The sequence below is a fragment of the Phalaenopsis equestris genome, unplaced genomic scaffold (genome assembly GCF_001263595.1).
Source record: "Phalaenopsis equestris unplaced genomic scaffold, ASM126359v1 Scaffold000511, whole genome shotgun sequence".
Classification (NCBI taxonomy): Eukaryota; Viridiplantae; Streptophyta; class Magnoliopsida; order Asparagales; family Orchidaceae; genus Phalaenopsis; species Phalaenopsis equestris.
Window position 1 is genome coordinate 1,821,303 of NW_018164951.1, and position 22,471 is coordinate 1,843,773.

Sequence of the window (22,471 nt, forward strand, 5' to 3'; positions counted from 1 at the left end):
TATTAAAATTCAATCCTAAAAGATAAGTGTTAATCAACAAGCTAAAAAATTGTAACAACCGCGAATCAGAAGGACACTTCTCCTTAAAAATTTCTTCAAGTTCGTCTCCACATCGTTGCTGGCCTCTTCCTCTTTATCTCCCCCATTCAAGTTCATCTCATTTCTCCCGCAACCACCAAACTCCAACCAAAATCAGCCCATGATTCCACCGCCACCAGAGCCGCCAAGCGTACGCACACCCGCAGTATCAAAGTACGAAGGCGTAATCCCCCAGCGCGACTACCGGTGGGGCGCTCAAATCTTCTTCGATCACCAATGTATATCTGTCGGAACCTTCAGCACCGAAATAGCCGCCGCCCGAGCTCACGACAGCGCCTCCTTAAAATTCTACGGCGAAAACTTCAACCGTAACTTTTTATTAACAAAGCTTACGATTCACGAACGCCATTTTCAGGACCACTTCAGCCGCGAAGTCATTCTGGACATGATTCGGAACGGCTCCTACGAACCCAAGTTCATCGAATTCGTCCGCATGTTTTACCCTGAGTTTGACGACTCTGGCTCCGTAGCATTGCCTGATGCCTCCGATTCCTTCAATGGAGTCTTTGTTAAAGAAATGTTTCGCGTAGTGCTGACTTCGAGTGATGTTGAGAGACCCGGAATATTGACTTTACCTGCAGAGCAGGCCGTGCAGTACTTTCCGCCGTTGACGTCCGAGACACAGCATGAATTTCTCCAATTTTATGATAGGTGGCAGCGACTTTGGGTGTTTCAGTACTGTTATTCGGGTAGTGCTGGGAGCTATGTGTTGGCCGGGGGTTGGGATAGTTTTTTGATTGATATGCAGCTTGAAGTTAATGATGTCGTGGTTTTCTACCGATGTAAGGAGTGGAGAAATTTTCCTCCATTGTCTACTGATGTGATTGATGCTGTTCGTGGTGTTACAAGCAGATGCGATGTTCAGGAGGACATTCATGTGGAGGAGAGCACGTCAAGAGTTTGACACAGTAATTTCGTCACAGAAGTTAAATATCATTATTGCTTTCCATGCTGCATGCAAGATGCAGACATTTTTTTATTGGCTAAAATAATTTTCATAAAATTGAATTATTCGGCAGAGACGAAGTTATTGGATGGATTATTTTATCTTTTGGTTTGAACATTTTTCATAAATATTTATTTATTTTGCATTTTTTTTTTTAATTTTATGTCCTCACAGGGTTATGTTTGTGGCAGAATGCATAAAATGATTAATACTAATATAAATATATAAATTTATGTATGTATTTCATGGCAAACTAAACAATGTAGTATTTCAATTACACTGTAATATTTCTCTTTTAATAAATCAAATGGCACTTTTGTACAATTTATTATATGTTCATGATAGTTGAATTTTGATATCGAAACTCTAAAATTAGTTAATTAAACAATCCTTCCATCTTTTGTTTCAAGTTTATTTGCATATTAACAATTTTTTAATAAACCATTAAAAAATTAGCATCACTAATTGAAATTTATGTCAATGCTTGTGAGAGCCTTGAATTATTCCAATAAGATTATGAGATTCAGTACGTTTTTTTCATGTTTATTTATTTATTTATTTTTATTTTTGTAAATTTTGGAATATTTTTAATTCTAAATTAATTGAAAGTTTAAATTAATTCTATAAGTATTAAATTTACTAGAGGCTTTTGGGATGACCCCTTGGCGCTTCAATGAAATTTTTAGAACTTTTTGAAAGTATTTAGATTTTCTTCTAATTTATTATTTATTTATTAATAATAGTTAATTTATTAATTTTTATTTAGGATTAATAAATTTTTATTTTGCTCAAGTTCTTAGTAGATTTTATACAGTTTTAGTTTGAGACCATTTCAAAATTTTGGTGGATTTCTTATACCTAGACTTAATTAATATAGTATAGTTAATTAATTTAGTATCCTAAACTTGTTTAACTTTTAAAATAATCTGGATTTGCTGAATGTCTAACCCAACATCCCATGAAAAAATTTTGGGATGGGTTAATAGATTGCTTAAATTTTCCTTAATCATTTTTCTTAAATTAATTTATGTAAACTTTTTAATTATGCAGTTATTTTAAGTTTTATCCCGAGCCCCTTGTGAAAATTAACAGAAGTTGGGGTTAATTTCAATTAATTTATAGGTTTAAATTTCATTATTTGGATTTCGTTATATCTCTAATTTCTCTAATTTTACCTAATAAATTTAGGAACTTTAGTTTTCTCATACTTTACTCTTTTTTTAGTTATTAGAGTATTTATCAATAAATTTTAAATTAATTTTTTTATATAGATTTTTTGAATTTCTATGTGATTTTTTTTTTCATTTTTCCCTTAATTTTCTTCTGCGCTTATCGTGTTAAGGTGGACAAAATCTTCCTACGAACCTTGTCATTATATTATAAGATTTGATTATAGTATAAGATCGTTTACTGTTTCTTAGATGACTTTTGTTAATGATTGAATTTTGGCTAAACCAAACTCAAGTTAAAACAACTAAGGTTTATTCCTTGGTTTTAGCCATTGATAAACTCAATGACCAGTGTTATGCAGGCCATAGTAAGGTTATCAAGAACAAAACAAATCAATAAGGCCTCATATCGATAGGAAATCATCAGGCTGTCGCTTGCCTTTGGGTAATCTTAGTTTGTCTTTTTGACTCTTGCACTAGCAGCTTCGAATTTATGAAAATCCACTTGGTTTTTAAAATTCAAAAATGATTTTTAATTGAATCAAGTTTTGAAGTTAAATTTTGACAAAAATTAAATAAACCATCAACAAAAAATTTACTCTAAATTAAATTTTTATGTGACGCTACTAAGTTATGTTGGACTTATTTGGTTGTTTCAATCATAACCATTGCATATGTTGGACTTATTTGGTTGTTTTAATCATAACTATTGCACGTGGTTTAGTTTGTTAGTCCACCATATTTATTGGAGGTCCATTTATTTATCTCAATTTTGATAAAGGAGACCTAAATAACATCTCTTGCATTAACTCATAGTATAAAGATCTTTTTATAGTGACCTCCACATCACTCCTTTTGGTTTCAAATGAGCTCAGAGTAAAATCTAGATCATACTTTGTAGCTAGTCGTCTAATAACACGACTATAATTGGAATTAAAAGGACCCAAATGCAATTTAAACATGATTTTAGTTCAAGTTAACTCTTAGAAATCCTATAAAATTTTTGGATATTGTCAACCATAGACCAAATCTACTGTCCTTAGCCCTTTCTTAGTGACTATGGTTCCTTCTTTGAGGCTTTTTCTTTTTCTTAGAAACCTTGATTAACTATAGTTGACCAGGTGAACCTCTATTAACTTATAATGTTAACAAAACTCAACTATCTCATTTCTCTAACAGTTTGGCTCCTATTGATTTAAATATGCCTATTGATTATTAGGAATTTAATTTGAACCAATATGAAGCTTTTGAACCTTTGATCAACTCAGTTTGGCTAAGTGGTGCTTTAAGGAGCCATTAACCCAAATGCCATACAGATTGTTGACCTCATCTTTACTATTTTTGATACACTTTTACATCCTTAGCCTATAAAATTTAGTTTTAATTAGTAAAGGAGCTCCCTTATTAAACTTTTATAAGACTTTCTTAGTGACCAAGTCCGAATTAAACAATAATCAAAGAAAAATCAAGGCCTTCTTTGGTTTAAAGTTAAATCGAGTTTGTCCTTAACACAACTAATCGAAATAAAGGAAATCATAGTCAGATCATTAAGAGCAAAGATGAAAATCAAGCCCATATCTTGATGATCCTATACTTAGTGTTGTTTATTCATGACTCTTAATTATGACATAAATGACACAATTGTAATTTTTCATGCCTCATGGAAGACCTCATCTATATCTATAAATAGATGAGGGTGAGGGGTCTTGAGGGATGGTATGATCACAAGGAGAAAAGAAAATTCTGCTCAAGGATTGGAGAGGAGGAGGAGAATTCGGCAAGGAGAGGAAGATCTTGGAGAGGCTTTAGAAATGAGGGAGAGGTCTTGTAGAGAGAGAGGTCTTGTAGAGACTTTGTGATTCCTCGATGTAATGAGCTTGTAATTCTTCCTTTGTGCTAGTGAATTTTGGTAGTGATTCCCTCCGTGGATGTAGGTCAAAGGACCGCTAACCGAACCACGTAAATCTTCTTGTGTTTGCGTTATTGTGTTCTTGTTGCATCTTTTTTCCTTTCCTGTTTTATTTTCTTGTTTATTACTTGTTGCTGTCCCTGTCACCCTTGGTATCCAAGATCCGCAGGCTTAAGGAAGTGAACAACGAAGGGGTTTGCACATCTTGCAAAGCATAGAGAAGAATCTATGGAAGAAGAAAGATTCCTGTATAATCTTGCAGTTGGATTTCTAGACAGATAAGAGGATAAGACACTGCAACAAATCTTTGGTATTCCTAATCGCAACCTTTAAAGAAGGTTTGAGAAGGAACTTTTAAAGTCTACTCCAGACCGCAAGCATTTGTCTGCCATAAGGATAAGAACAACGATTGAGAAAGGAAGATCTGTGACCCAGACAACAAGCATTGGCGTATGGAAGCAAGAACCACAAGCAATTGCGTGAGGAAGCAATAACAGAAATTTGGTGTTGATTGGGGTGTTCAAATTTCAAGAAGAGATTCGATATTTTATTTTGCAATTGTGTAATTCAGCTCTTTATCATCTAACTCAATCCATAGGAGTTGTTTGGAAAAATCTTGAATCGTAGGTGTTCGGCGGAGCGGATTTCACAACACTTAGCATAGTGGAGAAAAAGTCAAGCTTAAACCAGTTAAGGCGTTTACCACACTCATAGGAATTGTCTCATTCCACTCATGAATTGACCCAACCCAACCTCCTCATTGGAAATCCACCATGGTCGTCCCTCTGTAGCCTATGTTTAGTAAGGAGTTAGGTCTAGGAATCATCAAGTTGAATAAGATATCAAAGGGAGTTTATGGAGATTCATGACGCACAAACGAATCATCAATTGTAAAGTTACATTACTACTTGAAGGTACATCTTTAATCCAACCCGAAATGCTTTGGAATTCATTATTTATGCAACAAACCATAATACTAGTTTCTCTTGCCCTTTAGATCCTTTGAGCTTGCATTGAATATGGAATGCTAATTTACATCAATAGTTAGGGAAAGCTCTGTCACAATTTAACTTTCAAGTTATCATTTTTTTGTTATCCACACATAGAAAAATCTTTTCATTGGGTAAAACATTACTGAGTGGAGAATCTACATAGATAATCTATGTTGCAGGAAAGTTATCCAAATGCAATCCTTTAATAGTTTGCTAAGGAATAATCATCTCATTAAGCATTATAAATGCATATGACAACTCACAAAGTTTTGTTTTAAGTTAAAATTAGAAATATGTTGGATTTTATGTAATAACATATGATGTTCAAATATCTAAACAACAAATATCTTTTTTATTAATTTTTTTTTTATAATTAGATAGGTCAACTGAAATTTAATAAGCTATTAACTAAAATAGTAAATGCTACCATTTTCATTAACTTGAACAAGAAGGGCGTCAAAAGATTCTGCACATCAGTGAGTGAATCAATAGAGGCGACACATCAAATTCTCTGTGGTGCAATTCTTACTACATTGAGAAGCTTGCACTAGGCAACAATTCAACTATTGTGTTGACGTGAACACACATTCATCGTCATTGCAGTGTTATTATTTTCTTATTTTTCTGATCGATTGGTAGCCAATTTTCATCTCCTCAGAAGATGTTGTTATTTTCTTTGTTGTATGTGTGTTCATCGTCAACAAGATAATTGAAGGTAGTTGTACGCATATGCACGTGACCTTCTTGTTGCTCACTGGAAGCTTATCAAAGCCGCAAGAATTTCACTTTTAAATCTTCGGCGTGTCATCTCTGTTGATTTAAGCACCGATGAGGTTTTCTTTTCCTAAATATTAATGATCCAAATGAGTGACAGGCAAGATTACAGTGAAGATGATGATGATATTGTTTTTGGGTGGCAAAGGCTATCTTTGTGGGAAAAACTTGCATATTTTGCAGATGTATTGACTCAATCTGATGCTTAGTAATGATGGTGGATTCTCTATATCATGTTGGATAGTACAAATAGGTTTTTGAGAAGAGAGGATTAAAGAACATATGGGAAAATATAACATCGAAAATATGCTTAATTAACGGGGATATTTTATGATAATTCTCATAATAATATTTTACCATAAACATTAAGCATAAATGATAAAATTAATATGGTAACATTTTTAAGTATCAGAAATCTGATATATATAATTCTATCATTAAAGAATGCGATGTTAACATATATGATTTTAAAAATTATAAATTCGTAGACTCTAGAAATATTTTAAAACTTTTTATCTAGACTTGAAAATCTTATTTAGTTAGTATTATATTCAAACTTTTAAAATGAGAAATTGAAAATGATTATAATTTTTAAGAAAATATAATTTTTTTTTATAATGTTTGAGAAATTCGAATATAACAATAAAATTTTGGCATGAATTACTCAAAACGAATATTGCTTATTTCTTTTATTTATCTAACTTATTAGACATGTATAAAATAATTTTTTGCAGGTTTTATTAGTTGATTTTTTTAATTTTTTTTTTTTATTTTTATTTATCGGCAAGACATATTATAGTTCATTATACTTGGATATAGATGAATTTTGTGTTGTAGACGCAACATCAAAATAAGGGCAATCAGCATTAGAATAGAGAAAGAAAGAGTGAACAATAGAAGCTCAAAGAATTAGACTAGACTTGTATTGTTTCCCGTAGTATACCCATTCATTGTGGCGTCTCATGATCCCTTTCCTTTCGTCTTAACTCTATTGATATATGATGTCATATAATGGTTATAAGAGTGAAAAGAATGTTATAATAATGACACGTGACGATGAGGCTGTTGAATTTCTTGAGGTCGAATTTGTTTTGCATTGTGCCCAAATCAAATTGGGCACAAGTTTATGCTTCTATCTTAATTCGGGAGCCATCGCCGAATTCTAGGGCCATATGGAAAAGAGGGAAATTGATGACTTGTTGATGTCAATTCTTCAGCCCTTTCTATGCTTGTACAAACATACACCTAAATGGATTAGATCATGCTGACTCGTAGGTGTGATTCATTGGTTAATGGGTCGGAGTTGATTTATCATATATTAAACGGGTTGGTAAATGAGACTTAGACTATCAAATTTTGGCGTGTATATGAAAAATTGCTAAAAATGATGGCAAATGATACAAGCAAAATTATTTAAGGGTTATTTGGTTGGCAGAAAAAGTAATGCAAGTTTAAAGTGAACACAATAGAGAACTAATGTATAACATTCGGAATAACTTGGGGGAGTTTAGGTCAATATAAAATAAATTTAAATTTTATATTTCTTTATTTGAATTTGAAGAAAACAGAATTCAATATAAAATATGAACACACTTACGAACGACAATAGGTGGGGTGCTAATTAGTCACCTAAAAAAGTGATGGAAAGTAAGATGAAAATTGTGGAGATGTAATGTACTATATTTGAAATAACAAGTGAATGATAGCGGCCGACGGAGTCAGCAGTCGACACAATCGCTAAATTAAACATAAGAATTAAATTAAATATTGTTATTATAATCTAAAATTACTAGCAATTGATTTCATGTGTGACACACTGGCTAAATTATTATTATTATTATTATTATTTATGAAAGGTTCACACACATACCACTCAAAGTCCATATGTTTACAAATCTAAAGTCTCAACTTTAATTTTTACACTACTGCGAGAATTTGAAAGGTAAAATTTATGTGTATATATGTAAATACATAGGAATTGGGTGGTATATATGTCTATGTCAACGGTTATTTATTTATTTATTTTTAAAATTTAATCTGTATGATGGGAGCCTTGGCAAGCTTTGCATGAAAAAAATAAGAGATATAGATAAAATACCTGGAAGAAAAATTGTAATTATTCTGTATACCTCAACATGAATATCTTCTAAAAATGACCACAAGTTCACAAATAATATCGGCAGAAAAACAAAATATTAAATATTTAGCATTATCAGTTTGATTTAGCTCAAAGAGAGTAATATAACGCACAAAATAATATCCAAAGAAGAAAATTTTAGTAGGAATACATATATATATATATATATATATATATATATTCAAAATTCAATCCATAAAGATAAGCGTTAATCAACAAGCAAAAAATTGTAACAACCGCGAATCTGAAGGACACTTCCCCTTAAAAATTTCTTCTACTTCGTCGCCTCATCGTTGCTTGCCTCTTTCTCTTTATCTCAAAAAATTATTCCATACGGATGATCGGCCCCCGCACGCATCGTGCGTGCGGTGTCCGATCCTGAGGTGATTTATGGTCAGGATGTATTTTGGTAGACCCCACCTACTTTTTTTTAAAAAAAAAAACTGAAATAATATTAACCATACCTTGATCTACGATCAGAATCGGACACCGCATGCAGAAATATCTGATTTCTCCCACAACTCCCAAACTCCAACCAAAACCAGCTCATGATTCCACCGCCACCAGAGCCGCCAAGCGTTCGCACACCCGCAGTATCAAAGTACGAAGGCGTAATCCCCCAGCATGACTACCGTTGGGGCGCTCAAATCTTCGTGGATCACCAACGCATATATCTCGGAACCTTAAACACTGAAGTAGCCGCCGCCCGAGCTCACGACAGCGCGTCCTTAAAATTCTACGGCCGTTACTTCAACCGTAACTTCCTGCTAACAGAGCTTACCATTTACGAACCCCATTTTCAGAGCCACTTCAGCCGCGAAGTCATTCTGGATATGATTCGGGACGGCTCCTACGAACCCAAGTTCGTCGAATTCGTTCGCACGTTTTACCCTAAATTTAACGACAGTGGCTCAATAGCATTGCCTGATGCCTCCGATTCATTCAATGGAGTCATTGTTAAGGAAATGTTTCGTTTACAGTTGACTTCAGCTGATGTTGAGAGACCCGGAATACTGACTTTGCCGGAGCAGCACGCCATGCAGCACTTTCCGCCTTTGATGTCCACGGACCCCGTATTACTACATTTTTTTGATAGGATGCAGCGTCTTTGGGAGTTTCAGTACTGGTATTCGGCTAGTATTCAGAGCTTCGTATTTGCCGGGGGTTGGGATAGTTTTTTGGTTGGGATGGAGCTTGATGTTAATGATGTCGTCGTTTACTATCGATGCAAGGAGTCGAGAAATTTTCCTCCATTGTCTGCTGATGTGATTGATGCCGTTCGTGGCGTTAGATTCAGATGCGATGTTATGGACATTGATGTGGAGGAAAGCACGTCAAGAGTTTCACAGTAATTTTGTTTCAGAAGTTCGATAAGGGTTGTGTTTGTGGCAGAATGCAACAAATAATTAATATTATCGGCAGTAGTTATTGCTTAAAATTTTTGAAGTAATTTTATTTATTTTTTAAATTAAACTAAATATATGAATTTATGTATGTATTTCATTGCAGACCAAGCACTAAAGTACTTCAATTACACTGTAATATTTCTCTTTTAATAAATCCAATGGCACTTATGTAACAATTTATTCATGATAGTTGAGTTTTTATATTAAAATACTATAATTAGTTAATTTAATAATCCTCCTATTTTATATTTAAAGTTTATTTCCATATTAATAAATTTTTTATAAATAATTAAAAAACTCGCATCACTAATTGAATTTTACAAGGGGTTTCTTCTAATAAAATTTCATATATAAAAAAAATGCATAAATTAATCAGTAATTACATACACTTTTTTAAAGTATGAATTACACAACAGCAAACTAAACAATTTAACTATTAATATATCTAAATTATTTTAGTTAAAATATTAAATAAATTAATTAAAAAATAACAATTAACTATTTTATTTTTGAGGAATATATGTATATTTACATATCATCTACAACATATCATGCTTACTTTTCAAACATCCAGTTCATTCACAGCACAAAATTTGCAAAACTCTAAATGATTAAAAGACTAGAACATTTTACATATTTTAGGACAAATGAACTCTCTAACAATGCTTATCTTAACTTTTAGAACAATAATTTGGATTAATTGTTTTTATAGAAAAAAAATCGCCAGCGTATAACTCTCAAGTTATCATGTGTTGGTTCACCACACTTAAGCTCATTGTGGAGTCTCCCACCTTGTGAGGCATCATGAATACATAGGACAAGTCATAAAGTTTTTTAATGAGTTAACACTTAAAATATGAATGGTTTTATTCAATAACATATGGTTTCAAAATTTCTAGGTGTTATCAATATATTTTTTGTAATAAGATGGGGCAACTCAAACGGAATAAGCTATTGACTAGCATAGTAAATGACATTCTCTTGACATTTCTCATTATATTATGCAAAAAGGGCATCAAGACACTATTTTGAATATTAAACATCAATATTAATTAATAGTACTAATAGTAAGGGTTTTGTATGGAATTTGAGCGGTAAGTATAAGACGGTGCATCAACTATTATTTCATATTATAAGATGCCTTTTCAAAGCTTTTATCTCAAATATAATGAGTATTTCTTAGCATGTAATGCATAAGAGTTACATCTATCTGCTAGGTTTTATATGAATTTTTTGAGAATGACTAGCTTCGTTATAGGGATTTCAACTATGCAATCCTTTTTGGTTCCTTTTTGGTTGTTTTGATTCAAAAAAAAAAAAAAAGATTTAATCATAGAATGATCTATCCCATTGCACTGATGGCAATTTAAAAAGCCTATTTTTTTTTTATGACACTCTAAAAACAAACAACACATCGAATGATTCATTTTAATTCCATATCATATCTAACGTTTACATGTAGAGTGATCATCATCAAGTTTGTTTTCAACTACCAAATAATCAATATTCCATTCAAACTGAATATATATAGTTCATCAATTTTTTGGATTATCACCTTTGGGTATGTGGCTCGTGCATTTTATTACCAAAGAACTTAACATGGTAGTAGTATACACTAATAGACATTCAAAAATCTATAAACCTCTCATTATCATAAATCATCCAAATTTGATTATATTTGTTTTATATACGAGTTCTAAGATATATAGGTTAATCACTTCAAATTTTGTTATACCTTACCTATATATCAATATTTCTTTGGCAAGTTTAATTACTATCTAATGAGTTAATTTAAGGCAAACTTGGCTTAGTGAGCCCATCAAAATTGTTCCACATGTTATTTATGGACTCAAACTCAAAATGACTACGACTAAACTACACAGCAATTTAGTAGAAAAATACTCTATAAACTACAATCAACATCCTAATTTTCTGTGCCTTATACATTAAATTTTGATTTACATTTTTATTTTTTTTTCTTTTTTTTTTTTAATTTTTTGCTGGTGCGATTTTTAAAATGAGTAAATTTATTAATAGTTTAATTAAAAAAAAAAAAAAACACTATTAACAAAAATTAGGAAAATCCAAAATGCCAGTGTATAAAACTGCTAGTCTGCTCAACAAATCTTAAATTAAATATATGTAGCGAGAGAGAGAGGGAGATTGATTTATTAAAAGTGCTGTTTACTTCAATTAAATCATTAATCAGTTGATTTTTATAAAAACAAATCATCTTTTTGCAAAAGAACCCCTAAGAGTATGAACTGATCAAAACGGTAAGAAAATACTCATTCTCCGTAACCAACCCACTGCCGCACTGCCACGTACCGCATTGAAGCAGTAATACAGCCATCTTAATCTGTTTCTTTCCCACCGATATTTCCCCAAAGATAGTTATTCACATTTCAAGCCCAAACTTTTGCTGGCTTCTCTCCTCCATCTCCCACATTTTGGATTGCAATGCATCCGTCAAAACCCCAGCTTCAATCCAAAGCCTGAACCTCAACAATGTAAGTCCCTGCAAACATTCCAACTCACTTCGCTGCCTGAAAATATGCATAAAAATAGTTTTTTTTTTTTTTTCTAATTGGCTAAGAAAGATACTTTATAGAAATTAAAAATCAAGAAAATGGATGCTCTTTTTGTAGTTTTCCTTGGAAAAATGAATTTTTTCTGATGAATCCCACTAGGCAACCATCTGACGAGGGCCCGTCGTCTAGGATTACATCGACGCCAGCAGGGCTACTACAATTTACACCGCCAACATGGTACGAAGGTATAGTTCCCCAGCAAAACGGTCTTTGGAGTGCTCAAATCAACTTTAATGGCAGTCTTGTATTGCTCGGAACGTTCAAATCCGAAGTAGCCGCGGCACGAGCTTACGATAGCGCGGGCACGAAACTCAAAGGCGGTGATTTCTACCGTAACTTCTTGTTAACGAATGTCACTATTCATGAATCCTATTTTCAGAGCTCCTACTCCAACGAAGCCATTATGGATATGATTAGGGATGGCTCTTACGAACGCAAGCTCATTGATACTGTTTGGAGTCAGCAGCGTCAATATCAATACATAGGCTATTTAGCAATGCCTACTTGCTTGGACGCTATCCCAGGATTCGTTTTTGAGGAAATGTTTCATAAAAAGCTGATTTTGAATGGCATCGAGGGTCAGAACATACTGGTTTTACCTCATCAAGCTCGTTCGTACTATCCACCATTTAAGTCCACAGGCGGACTACCGCTTGTGTTTAGAGACAGAGTGAATCGGCCATGGGAGTTTCAGTACTGTTACAACAATAGTACTCAGAGTTACATATTCAATATGGGTTGGAGTAAGTTTGCGAACGAGATGGAGCTCCGTACTAAAGACACTGTCGTCTTCTATAGATGCATGGATTGGAGAAACTTTCCTCCAAAAAATTTCGATATGGTTGACATCATCCGGGATGCCAACCCCAAAAAACCGCGGCGACGCTGAGGTTGCATTCATGTTGAAGATTGAATGCTATACGTGCAGCCTATCAAGTATCTAGCCGTGACTCATTCCTCTTCAAAAAAATTGGAATCGCCTTCTAAAATCTTATGTTTAGACAATGGTTTTATTTAGTTGGGTAAAGCTGAAAATATAATTTTAAAATGCAATTAGCATTCGGTAATAAGATTTTTGAATAAGCGTGCAGAGCGCAAATATGGGATGTTTTCTTTTCGAACATTACTCATAAGCATTTATTTATGCTGCAAATTATTTCGTGTTATTGTGAAGTGTTTTGGCTTAGATTTCTCTCTTAGTGTATGCCTCATATAGTCGTGTTTATAAGAGAATGAACAAAATGTTTAATACTATTGCCGCCCATCGTTGTGATGATGATGCTTTACTTTTAATTTTCCTCAAATCAAGCACAAAAGTATAAATTTTGCATGTATCTTCTATCAAACCAAACACTCCGAAATAATTCAATATGTTTCCGCAAGAATGTTGGCAAATTCCACTTTATTTTTATATAACAGAATAGTAAACATATACATACATTCAATTTTAATTTCACTAAATTTACTAACATAGAATTTGTATATATCTAAGAAAACTATTAATTCAAATTAAATTTATCTAATTTATTTGCAAATAATTTAAAATAAAAAAAAAATATAAATCTTAATAAAACTAATAAACTTCAAAAATATTGTAGTTAAAAGAGAAGTAGATAGCAATTAAATTAGATTATGTTAAAAGTGAAGTAGATCTAAAATATACATAAATACAATATAGATCTAAACAAGGACTACATATCAAAGAAATAAAACATGGATTTCGACATCACTTAAACATAACCTACATACAACTTAGATTTTGAATTATAAAGCAGGGGTTTTAACATCACATGAACATAACATATTGTTGAAGACTCACCCCGTCAAACACCTAAAATGTTTGAAAAGAACACCTATGGACTGAGTTAGATGGGAAAGATCTTTAATAAAATTACCCAAATATTTCCAGCAAAAATAGGATTGCAAATTATTGTAAATCTTGTTCCGCAAACGCCTTCAAGAAATTTCAAGAACACCTCCCTATGTTAGCCAAAGGAATGGAATACCGAGCTTCTTTTGTTGGCAGCCGAAGACCTGCCGAACTAATACAAAGCTTCTGTTTCTTGGCAGCCGAAAATCTGTCGAACTCCTTCCTTCTCCAGGGCTGCAGTTCGCCTTCTTTCTTTCTGCAGGATGTGAACACTCTGGGGCCAAAACAGAGGGGCTGGACTGCTGTTCAACACCTACTGTTCCAAGAACTCCCTGCTTACTGTAGCCAACCCTGTAGCAGTTGAGTACCTGCTGCAAATGACACATCCAATTTCTCTGCTGCGGTGCTTGGATGCAGAAAGAAATGGAGACAGCAACAAGTGAAACAAGGGAGGGAAAAAACAGAAAGAAAACTGTAGAGAAGAAACAAAATGCAACAAGAACGTAAACACAAGAAGATTACGTGGTTCAGTCCATAGACCTACATCCACGATGTGAATCACTACCAAATTCACTAAGATAAAAGAAGAATTACGGGCTCATTACAATGAGGAATCACCACGTCTCTCTAGATCTCTCCCTCTCTCTTGATACAAGATCTAAGACCCCTCCCTCAATTCTAAAGCCTCTCCACTTCTTCCTCTCCTTGCTGATTTTCTTCCTCATTTTGATCCTCTTAATCAGAATTTTCTTCTTCTAATGGTAGTCTATCCATCCCACAAGCCCCATAGATGAGGCCTCCCAAAATGCATGAAAATTAGAAGTGAGTCATTTTTCATAATTAAGAGCCATGATATATGACACATATACATTATATAGAATTAAGTGACATACATATGAAAAATAAACATTAAATTTAAAGTACAATAGAGAGAAAGTGTACCATCCTTTACTTTGAAAAGATTTCCCAAATAAAAGTGATTTTTTTTTTCAAGAGATGAAGAAGAAGATGGAAGGTATGATGGTGTGATGCTCGACCAAGGAGAAATGAATGGACAGAAAAGGGAAAGAAATTAAGAAATCAACCATAAGTAGAATAAAGATAAAGAAAAAAAAAGTGGTGGTTTTTGGACATGAGAAGAAGCAGAGAAAAAGTGAGAAATGTGGTGGTTTAGGCCATGCGAAGAAGAAGGGAAATAGAAAAAAATTGTGGTGGTTTTTAACCATGGGGGAAAAGGAAGAGGGAAGGAGAAGGCTAGGGTTAGATCTTAGCCACAGATGGGAGGAGGAGGAGGAGGGAAAGGGACATAGGTCTTGATTATGATAAAATAAGAATTACACCATTTCATTAAGATAATTGTAAAATTCAAATGAGAAAAGGAGATGGGAACGTACTTTGATCATTTCAAGAGAGCAATTTTGAGAATATTTAAAGATTCTTTGCTTTCACCAAGAGAGAGGGAAGATGAAGAAGAATTTTGGCTAGCAGAGAGCAGAGAATGAGAGTATTCAAATGAGCGGAGAGTTTCATCCAAGAGATTAAGGGGGAACAGGTCTGAGGTAGTGGTTATGAATCATAAGTTAGGGAAATATGAACAAAATTTTGAAATGAAGGGTGATGGTTCGGCCCATACATAGAGGGCTAATTAAACCATGATAAAAGAGGGGAAATTAAATGAATTTTGGCTAACAAGTTAAAATTAGGGGGAATTGCAATTTTTGGGCTTTTATAGGTAGTTATGAGTTGGTTATAATTAAAATTTGACCTTGGTTCAATTAGTAAAGCAAAGTTAGGGGAACGCAATTGTAGTGCTGATTCAAGTGAAAGTGGAAGCCATTTTATGAAAATTTAGGTCAAAGTGTGGGCTTCACTCTCGGAGAGAAAATTGAAAATTTTTATGACAATTTTTAATGAATTATTAATCGTTTAGATTTAGTATTTTATTTCAAATTTACTTTAGCTGAAGTTTTGTTTTTTACTTTTAGTATATTTTAAGTGAATCATTATGATTATTTTTTTATAAAAAATATCATCCAAATTAATGTAGTATTGATAGGTCCTCAAATAAAGTCCAATTTGGGCATGAAGAGGCTCATTTCAAATGTTTCAATGATTTAGAAGAACTCTCACGATTTGTTTTAAAAAATAATATTTTGATGCAAAAAATTTACATTGGTTTAATTTTCATGAACGAAAACTAAGAAAAATAGTTTTACTTAATAATTATGTCGGAAATTGTCATCAAACTTATTTGTATAATTTTTGTATATGATAATGATCTTTATGTTTTATGCAGAATAAAATTTAAATATTTATGATGATCTGTGGAGAAAATAATAATTTTGAGGTGCATTTGGATTATGTTATTTTTTTAATTCAGTTTTATGATTTAATTAAAGATAGTCATTTTTTATTTGTATTTTAGTTTGTTTAATTTTAGATATTTTTCAATTAGATTTTAATTTTAAATTAAAGTCTGGGTTGGATCAAATTTTAGCTTAAGCAGGGTTCAAGTTCTAGCTTTCGTGGGTTCAGCTTAGCCATATAGTGATATTATGAAAGGGTTCAAGGTTCAAATGAGATTGGGGGTAAGCCAAGTAGAAGAGTTAACCAAAAATTGAGATTAGCAAATGAACCCTGATACATGTGACTGAGTTTTTGAAGTACAACACATATATTGACATATCTCGAGGTGATCAACTAGGCCCACAAATAATAGTATCACCACAAAGAGTTTGAATTTTAAATTTATGAATTGAAATTGCAATTGAAATTTTAAATTAAATGTCATGATTTGTGAGCTTTAGTGTTTCCCACCAATAGGATCTATTAAAGACTCATGTCGGGGATCAAGACAATGTTACCTAAAGAGTTTGATTAGGATTTTAGGAAAGGAAGTCGAAGAGAAACTTACAACTGACTTAGAAAAGCAACCAAAGAAATGTAAGGATGGTGTAGAGAAGAACAAAATCTTAAAGACATATAAAATTTATGAAAAATACTAAAGATGACGCTATTACCATTCATGTTTTTATTGAAAAAATTTCTATGGATGATGCAATTAAGTTTCATGTCCTATATACTCAAAATTTTTTAAAGTTTTATTTATTAGAACACATTAGAATGGAAATCATAGAAACTAAAATTCAACCAAAGAGGTGAACATAAAGATTTGAGTTCTCTCACTCCTTGGATCCATCGTCGATAGAGTTTTGCCCACTTTTGTGGTAGCTGATGAGTTTTCACACCCTAAGGGCAAGAGTTGAGTTTTTGCTCACTCCTAGAATAGGTGATGAGTTTTTGTTCACTTCTAGGGTAGTTGATGACTTCTTTGTCCACTCCTGAGGTTGGTGATGAGCTTTTGCCTACTCTTGGTATAAGTGATGATTTTGGCCCCTTCTTGGGGTAGGTGATGAGTTCTTGCCCACTCACAGTATATGTGACGAGTTTTTGCCAACTGTTAAGGTAGGAAATGAGTTTTTTTTTTAATTTTTTTATTTTGGAGGAAACCCATGAGGGAATATTATAACTTGCCAAAAGTAACCATGAAAGCAATTTGAAAACGACGTTAGGAAGCTTGTGTTCAAAACAATAAAAAAATTTAATTTGATTTTAGTTATTATTTAAGTATTTTAATATATTTTGTTCAATGGGTTTTAGTTTTTTATTTTATTTGAAGTTTTAGAACCAATGAACATTTTAAGAGATTAGATTTTGAATATTTTTAGTTGGGTTGGAAGAGAGTTAATGTTTAAGAATTTAAAGTTTAATTGAGTTTAATTTCATTCAAGTTTGATCTTAAATTTAAAATTTTGATGATCCAAGTTTTCAACAACAAACCATAAGACTTCGAGGTTGCTCGCCTAGTGCAATATAAATCATCACTTCATCTTTAGGCATTTGTATGATAATGTCGTGCAATTTAAGCCCTAAATTTTTTTAAGATTTTGAGGTTGTTGTTAGTTACGACATAAATCTTCCTATCTTTCAGACTATTTGTGCGATCATCTCACACAAATCTAAGCCCTAACTATTAATAATTGGTAGAATGAAACATTCAACAATCCTATTTCTCGAAACTGAAGCAAAACCATAGGATAGCTTGGGAAGTCATTGAGGTTCTCCTCAGGGTCTGTGACAACCCCTAGTTTTTTTTTCTTCTGATTCCATAATAAATGTTCCAAATTTGAGTCATTCACATTTGACACTTCTTGGTCTAAACTTTAAAAAGTCCTATCCTTTGAAATTCTTGGTTGAAGTTCATGGAGACAACATTTTTTGATCTAAATCGAGAGTTTTCTTAAGTGATTTCAGTCATTTAAGTTGTAATTGACTATAGTGACTTGCCTTTATAGGGAGCTTTAAGAACCTAGGTAATATAAATCCTATCTAATCTTCCACATTAGGTAAGGGAACTTGTCGGCTTATATAAATGGTTCGCAGACCAAACAGATGACTTAAATTGTATAGTTTATTTAATTGAGCCTCACGAATAAGCGATGCATCTATTCCTCGAGATAGATATGTCACTTGTAGTGCAGTGCTCGATCATTTAAACTATTGTCTATATGGATCAGTTTTGTCTCGTATTTTCAAAATTAAAATACTTTTTTTTTTATAAAAATCAAATTTATAAGAATATTAAATTAATCAAAACCACGTCTTAAAATTTAACGGGCAACACATACAAAATTTCACAGATCAAAACATATGTCATAAATTTCTTAGTTTATCTAATCAAGTCTCATTATCAAGTAAATGTTTATTCCTCGGAATATGTACATCACTTGCGGTGTTGCTCTCGTTTTTTCAAACTATTGCATATACGAGATTGGTTCGGTCTCGTATATTCAAAATTAAAATACTACTTTTCCAAAAATTGAATATATTATATATAAAGTTGAATTTATTTTTTTAGCTTCATGTTTGGTAACCAATATGTAGCTCTCAAATGGATACATCCATTGATACTGTAGTGGTCTCCCAAGTAAGGCTTTGTGCTGCAGATGCTCCATTGTACGGCAAATGTAAACCCAGGAGACGACTGACCATGTGAAGATTTTCAATACATTCCCTTCAACTCCTTCCCGGTCATTTCTGCTTCATTCTTTCTGTTTTCTCTGATTTTTCATCTATCCCAGCTCCAATGAGTGGTGATTCATTTTAATTATTTTAATTATCTAAGTATGGCCGCTTTTTTCTACTTTTTTAATTAAAAAAGGACCTTTAATTATTGCCATTAAATTATGAATCATTCGATTTATAAAATTCCACGATAACATTCCATGCATGCATTGCTAACCAAACCAAATCTATTCAAAGCACTCCTTTGAACCGGTCATTTCGCTTTTATAAAAAACTAGCATCTTTTTGCAAAAGAACCCCTATGAAGGGAATGAATTCAAAACGGTAAGCTAGAAATACTCATTCTCCGGAACTAACTCACTGCCACACATCACATTGAAGTGGTAATACATACCAGTAGCCATTTTAATCTGAGCTTCTTTCTCACCGAAGTTGGCTGGCTTTTCCTCTTTATCTCCCACCTTTTGGATTGCCATGCACAAATTATTATTCCCTTCATTCCTCCGTCAAAACCCAAATGATAAAATATTTCGGTTGGTATGCACAAATTATTACTAGATATGTGAATTGATATATTGCGGTTGGTATGTCTGAAAATTCCAACATTTTTTATATATTAAAAAAAACATACGTGAAAATTTTTTTTTGTTTAAATAAATTTATTAACATAGGCTTTGTATAGATCTAAGAAGAAAAATAATTCAAATAATATAGTAAATTTAACTAATTTCTTTGTTTATAATTAAAAATATTAAAAAATGAATATTAACAAAATTAATGAACTTTAAATTTATTGTAGATCAAAGAAAAGTTATCGAACTTTTAAAATTAAAGTAGATCTAAAATATAAATAAATCTATTTTAAATCTAGATAAAAGCTATAGATAAAAAAAATGAAATAAGAATCTTTAAATAGTCCTATATTTGTTGCATTACCCTATTTCAGCATCTTTTTTTTCTTCTCTCCACATAGACATAGGTGGATTTGAGCTGAACCACACAAATCACACCGTATTTAATTATTTGCGTATTGTGTGATTTTATTTACCACATTGTCTTACACAACAATTAGTATCAAATCCGGCTTGGTGTAATGTCCTGTAAGAGCATCAAACCATATATTTGAGCGTTGGAGCAGGTGAGTCGTTAGAGTTGTCGAGGCACTGGAGTCACTGGGAGAGGTGAGGGGAGGGTTAGGGCACGAGGGAGAGGGAAAGAATGAGAGGAATTGGGGATGAGTTAAAGTTCGGGGGAGTAGCGAATTTTGGCAGTGTAAAAGAATCTTTTCGACGGCTTCAACTCCGTATGTTATTAATATTAATACCAACAACATTGATCATTAGTTACTAAAACAACTTGTCGGTTAATGCCCCGCCAAATGTCGGGTTTGTAAGTAACTGACGGCATATGAGGCCTGCTATTTTGTGTTTATAAACAACAGTGAAATGTGTTAGTTATAATAAAAAAATCGTTAACTAATCTATTGTTCATGAGCGACGGTATGTGCTCCTGAAATGCCGTTGGAAACAACTCATTTATCTTGAAAAATACACTTTGATATTAAATACAATTCAAATGAGTTTCAAATTTTTACAGAAGCTTAATATGTTTCCTTTTGATTTAATCTGATCCAATTTTTAATATTATTTTATGGAGAAAATAGCCCAAAAATATACTTTTTATTTAAAGCTTAATTTATTTTCCTTGGATGCCCTTGGTCACAAAGAACACTCCAAAACACTTTTCACAATTTTCTTAATTAAATGTTCTTAATGTGACCTTTTCTAAAATTACACATACACCTCTAAGGACTTGAGAGTCTTGTAGTGAGCTAAGTTTAATATAAAGATACTTGAAGGTTAATTGAAAGATAAACCACAATTATTTCCCTTCAAACACTACAAGCTCGAGACTTGCTTATCCCCTCTCTCATCAATTAATTGAATTATAGAACTGAGCACAACTTAAACCTGATGAACTTCAAGGTGGTCTATTCATCTATTTATATGCTTATGTTACACTTATTGGAAGATTTTTGTGTTGTCTTTCAAGTCTCCGACAAGGAAAAATATTGGAGCTTGGAAATCTCAAATAAAGCTAAGTGACATACCAGCACCTAGGCTTTAGGATTGGGGGCCTAGGCACCTGAAACAACCCAAAAAAAAATGTAATATGAGCGCTTGGAAAGTAGGAACCCCACTAACGACATCTATGCGCCAAAGACGTGGCATCTAGAAGTTGAATACCTCCCAGAATATCTGCACAAGACAAAGCGATTGAAAATTAGGCACTGCTAAGCTGGCACTTCGGCGCTAGAGATTGGTCACATAGGTGCTACCCTTGGGTGCCTAGGAGCTGCCTTAGGGGTCTCGACATCTGATGCACTTTATCAGAAACTGGTGTCTAACGCCTAGGCGTCCCGACCTTACGTTAGGCACTAGTTGACACATGTAAGCAATTTTCCAGTTTGGACGTGTCTCTTCTCGCTAGGAAGAAAAATAAAACCCCTAAATCTTAAGGAGGAAGAGTCTTTTCCTACAATCTAAAGTGTGGAGCTTCGAAGGAGAGGACTGAAGAAGATTTTCAAGTTGCAATTAATTGTATATAGGTGAGTTTTATGAGTGTTAGGGAAACTCTGTGATTGTATCATCTGCATAACAAGTGAGAAGGAAAGGAGATAAGTAAGTACTTTGGATTTCTTTGTGAAGTTTGAGTTCATTTAAAATGTTAAACACTTGCGTGTTTGATTTCTTCTTCCAAACAAAATGTTCATGTATATGTGTACAAGCATGAGTGCTGATTAATTCTCATTTTTTTTTTTGAATTGGGAATGTGGGATTCACGTGTGTGAATTTTTTTTTTGTGATTTTGTGCATAATCTTAATTGGCGATATTTAACCTTCAAAAATTTATGTACTTTTATTATGACCAAGTGAATTTAGTGGAACGATACGTTTAATCACATTAACTCTGGGGCATAGGATATTGCCTCTAGGTTAGTGCAGATTTTATGATGGGAATTAATTTTTAGGGCTAGAAAAGGAACAAAATCAAGTTTCTTAGCCAAACATTCTTAGACTACCGGAAAGTGGTAGGGAAGAGGGTTGCTCTTGTGTGTCACTTGCTTGATTAAATCATTTTTCACACTTTTTTGTCCAACTGATCCTTTTCAGGAGAGAATCTTATAATCATTTGAATATTATTTGCTCTCAACTATTGCTAGCATATAATATTTTGAACTCGATAACTTAGGATTAGTCATTTTAGCAATTATTGAAACTTTAACATTTAGGCTAGGATCGACGATTGTAAACTAGAAAATTTTCTTTTGGGAATCATCTCATTCCCTGTTGGATCAATACCTGGAACATTATTATTGATACTATTAATATGACCCATATACATACGTGAGTCACGAGTGCTTTACGGCATTTGGTTCGTATCGGACATGTAAATGAACACGCTCTTACAAATATATATATATATATATATA

At 33.0% G+C, this 22,471-nt stretch overlaps 4 protein-coding genes across 5 annotated transcripts in view; all 4 read left to right on the top strand.

Annotated features, from left to right (window-relative positions):
- Positions 1-199: 199 nt before the first annotated feature.
- On the top strand, positions 200-1,003 carry LOC110028410 (AP2/ERF and B3 domain-containing transcription factor At1g51120-like). The gene has a single exon (XM_020730243.1). The coding sequence runs from the start codon at positions 200-202 to the stop codon at positions 1,001-1,003; it is 804 nt and encodes a 267-aa protein (XP_020585902.1).
- Positions 1,004-8,574: 7,571 nt separating this feature from the next.
- Positions 8,575-9,378, top strand: LOC110028412 (AP2/ERF and B3 domain-containing transcription factor At1g51120-like). The gene has a single exon (XM_020730244.1). It carries the CDS (start codon positions 8,575-8,577, stop codon positions 9,376-9,378), a length of 804 nt encoding a protein of 267 aa, XP_020585903.1.
- Positions 9,379-11,744: 2,366 nt separating this feature from the next.
- LOC110028451 (AP2/ERF and B3 domain-containing transcription factor At1g51120-like) lies at positions 11,745-13,279 on the top strand. Of its 2 annotated transcripts, none has more exons than XM_020730304.1 (2): positions 11,745-11,942; positions 12,081-13,279. In XM_020730304.1, the coding sequence occupies exon 2, from the start codon at positions 12,109-12,111 to the stop codon at positions 12,910-12,912; it is 804 nt and encodes a 267-aa protein (XP_020585963.1). In that variant the 5' UTR covers positions 11,745-11,942; positions 12,081-12,108; the 3' UTR covers positions 12,913-13,279. The 2 variants fall into 2 exon arrangements, with proteins under 2 accessions (XP_020585963.1, XP_020585964.1); XM_020730305.1 differs by having other exon boundaries at positions 11,749-11,942; positions 12,123-13,279.
- Positions 13,280-19,378: 6,099 nt separating this feature from the next.
- Positions 19,379-22,471, top strand: part of LOC110028333 (AP2/ERF and B3 domain-containing transcription factor At1g51120-like) — a 5,036-nt gene continuing 1,943 nt past the window's right edge. Inside the window, exon 1 of the mRNA XM_020730149.1 lies at positions 19,379-19,460. The gene's annotated coding sequence lies outside the window, so the exon portion shown is untranslated. The remainder of the gene's footprint in view (positions 19,461-22,471) is intronic.

Excerpts from the sequence above, each read along its gene's own strand:
- LOC110028451 (XM_020730304.1), top strand. The coding sequence starts at position 12,109 with ATGAATCCCACTAGGCAACCATCTGACGAGGGCCCGTCGTCTAGGATT.
- LOC110028410 (XM_020730243.1), top strand. The coding sequence starts at position 200 with ATGATTCCACCGCCACCAGAGCCGCCAAGCGTACGCACACCCGCAGTA.
- LOC110028412 (XM_020730244.1), top strand. The coding sequence starts at position 8,575 with ATGATTCCACCGCCACCAGAGCCGCCAAGCGTTCGCACACCCGCAGTA.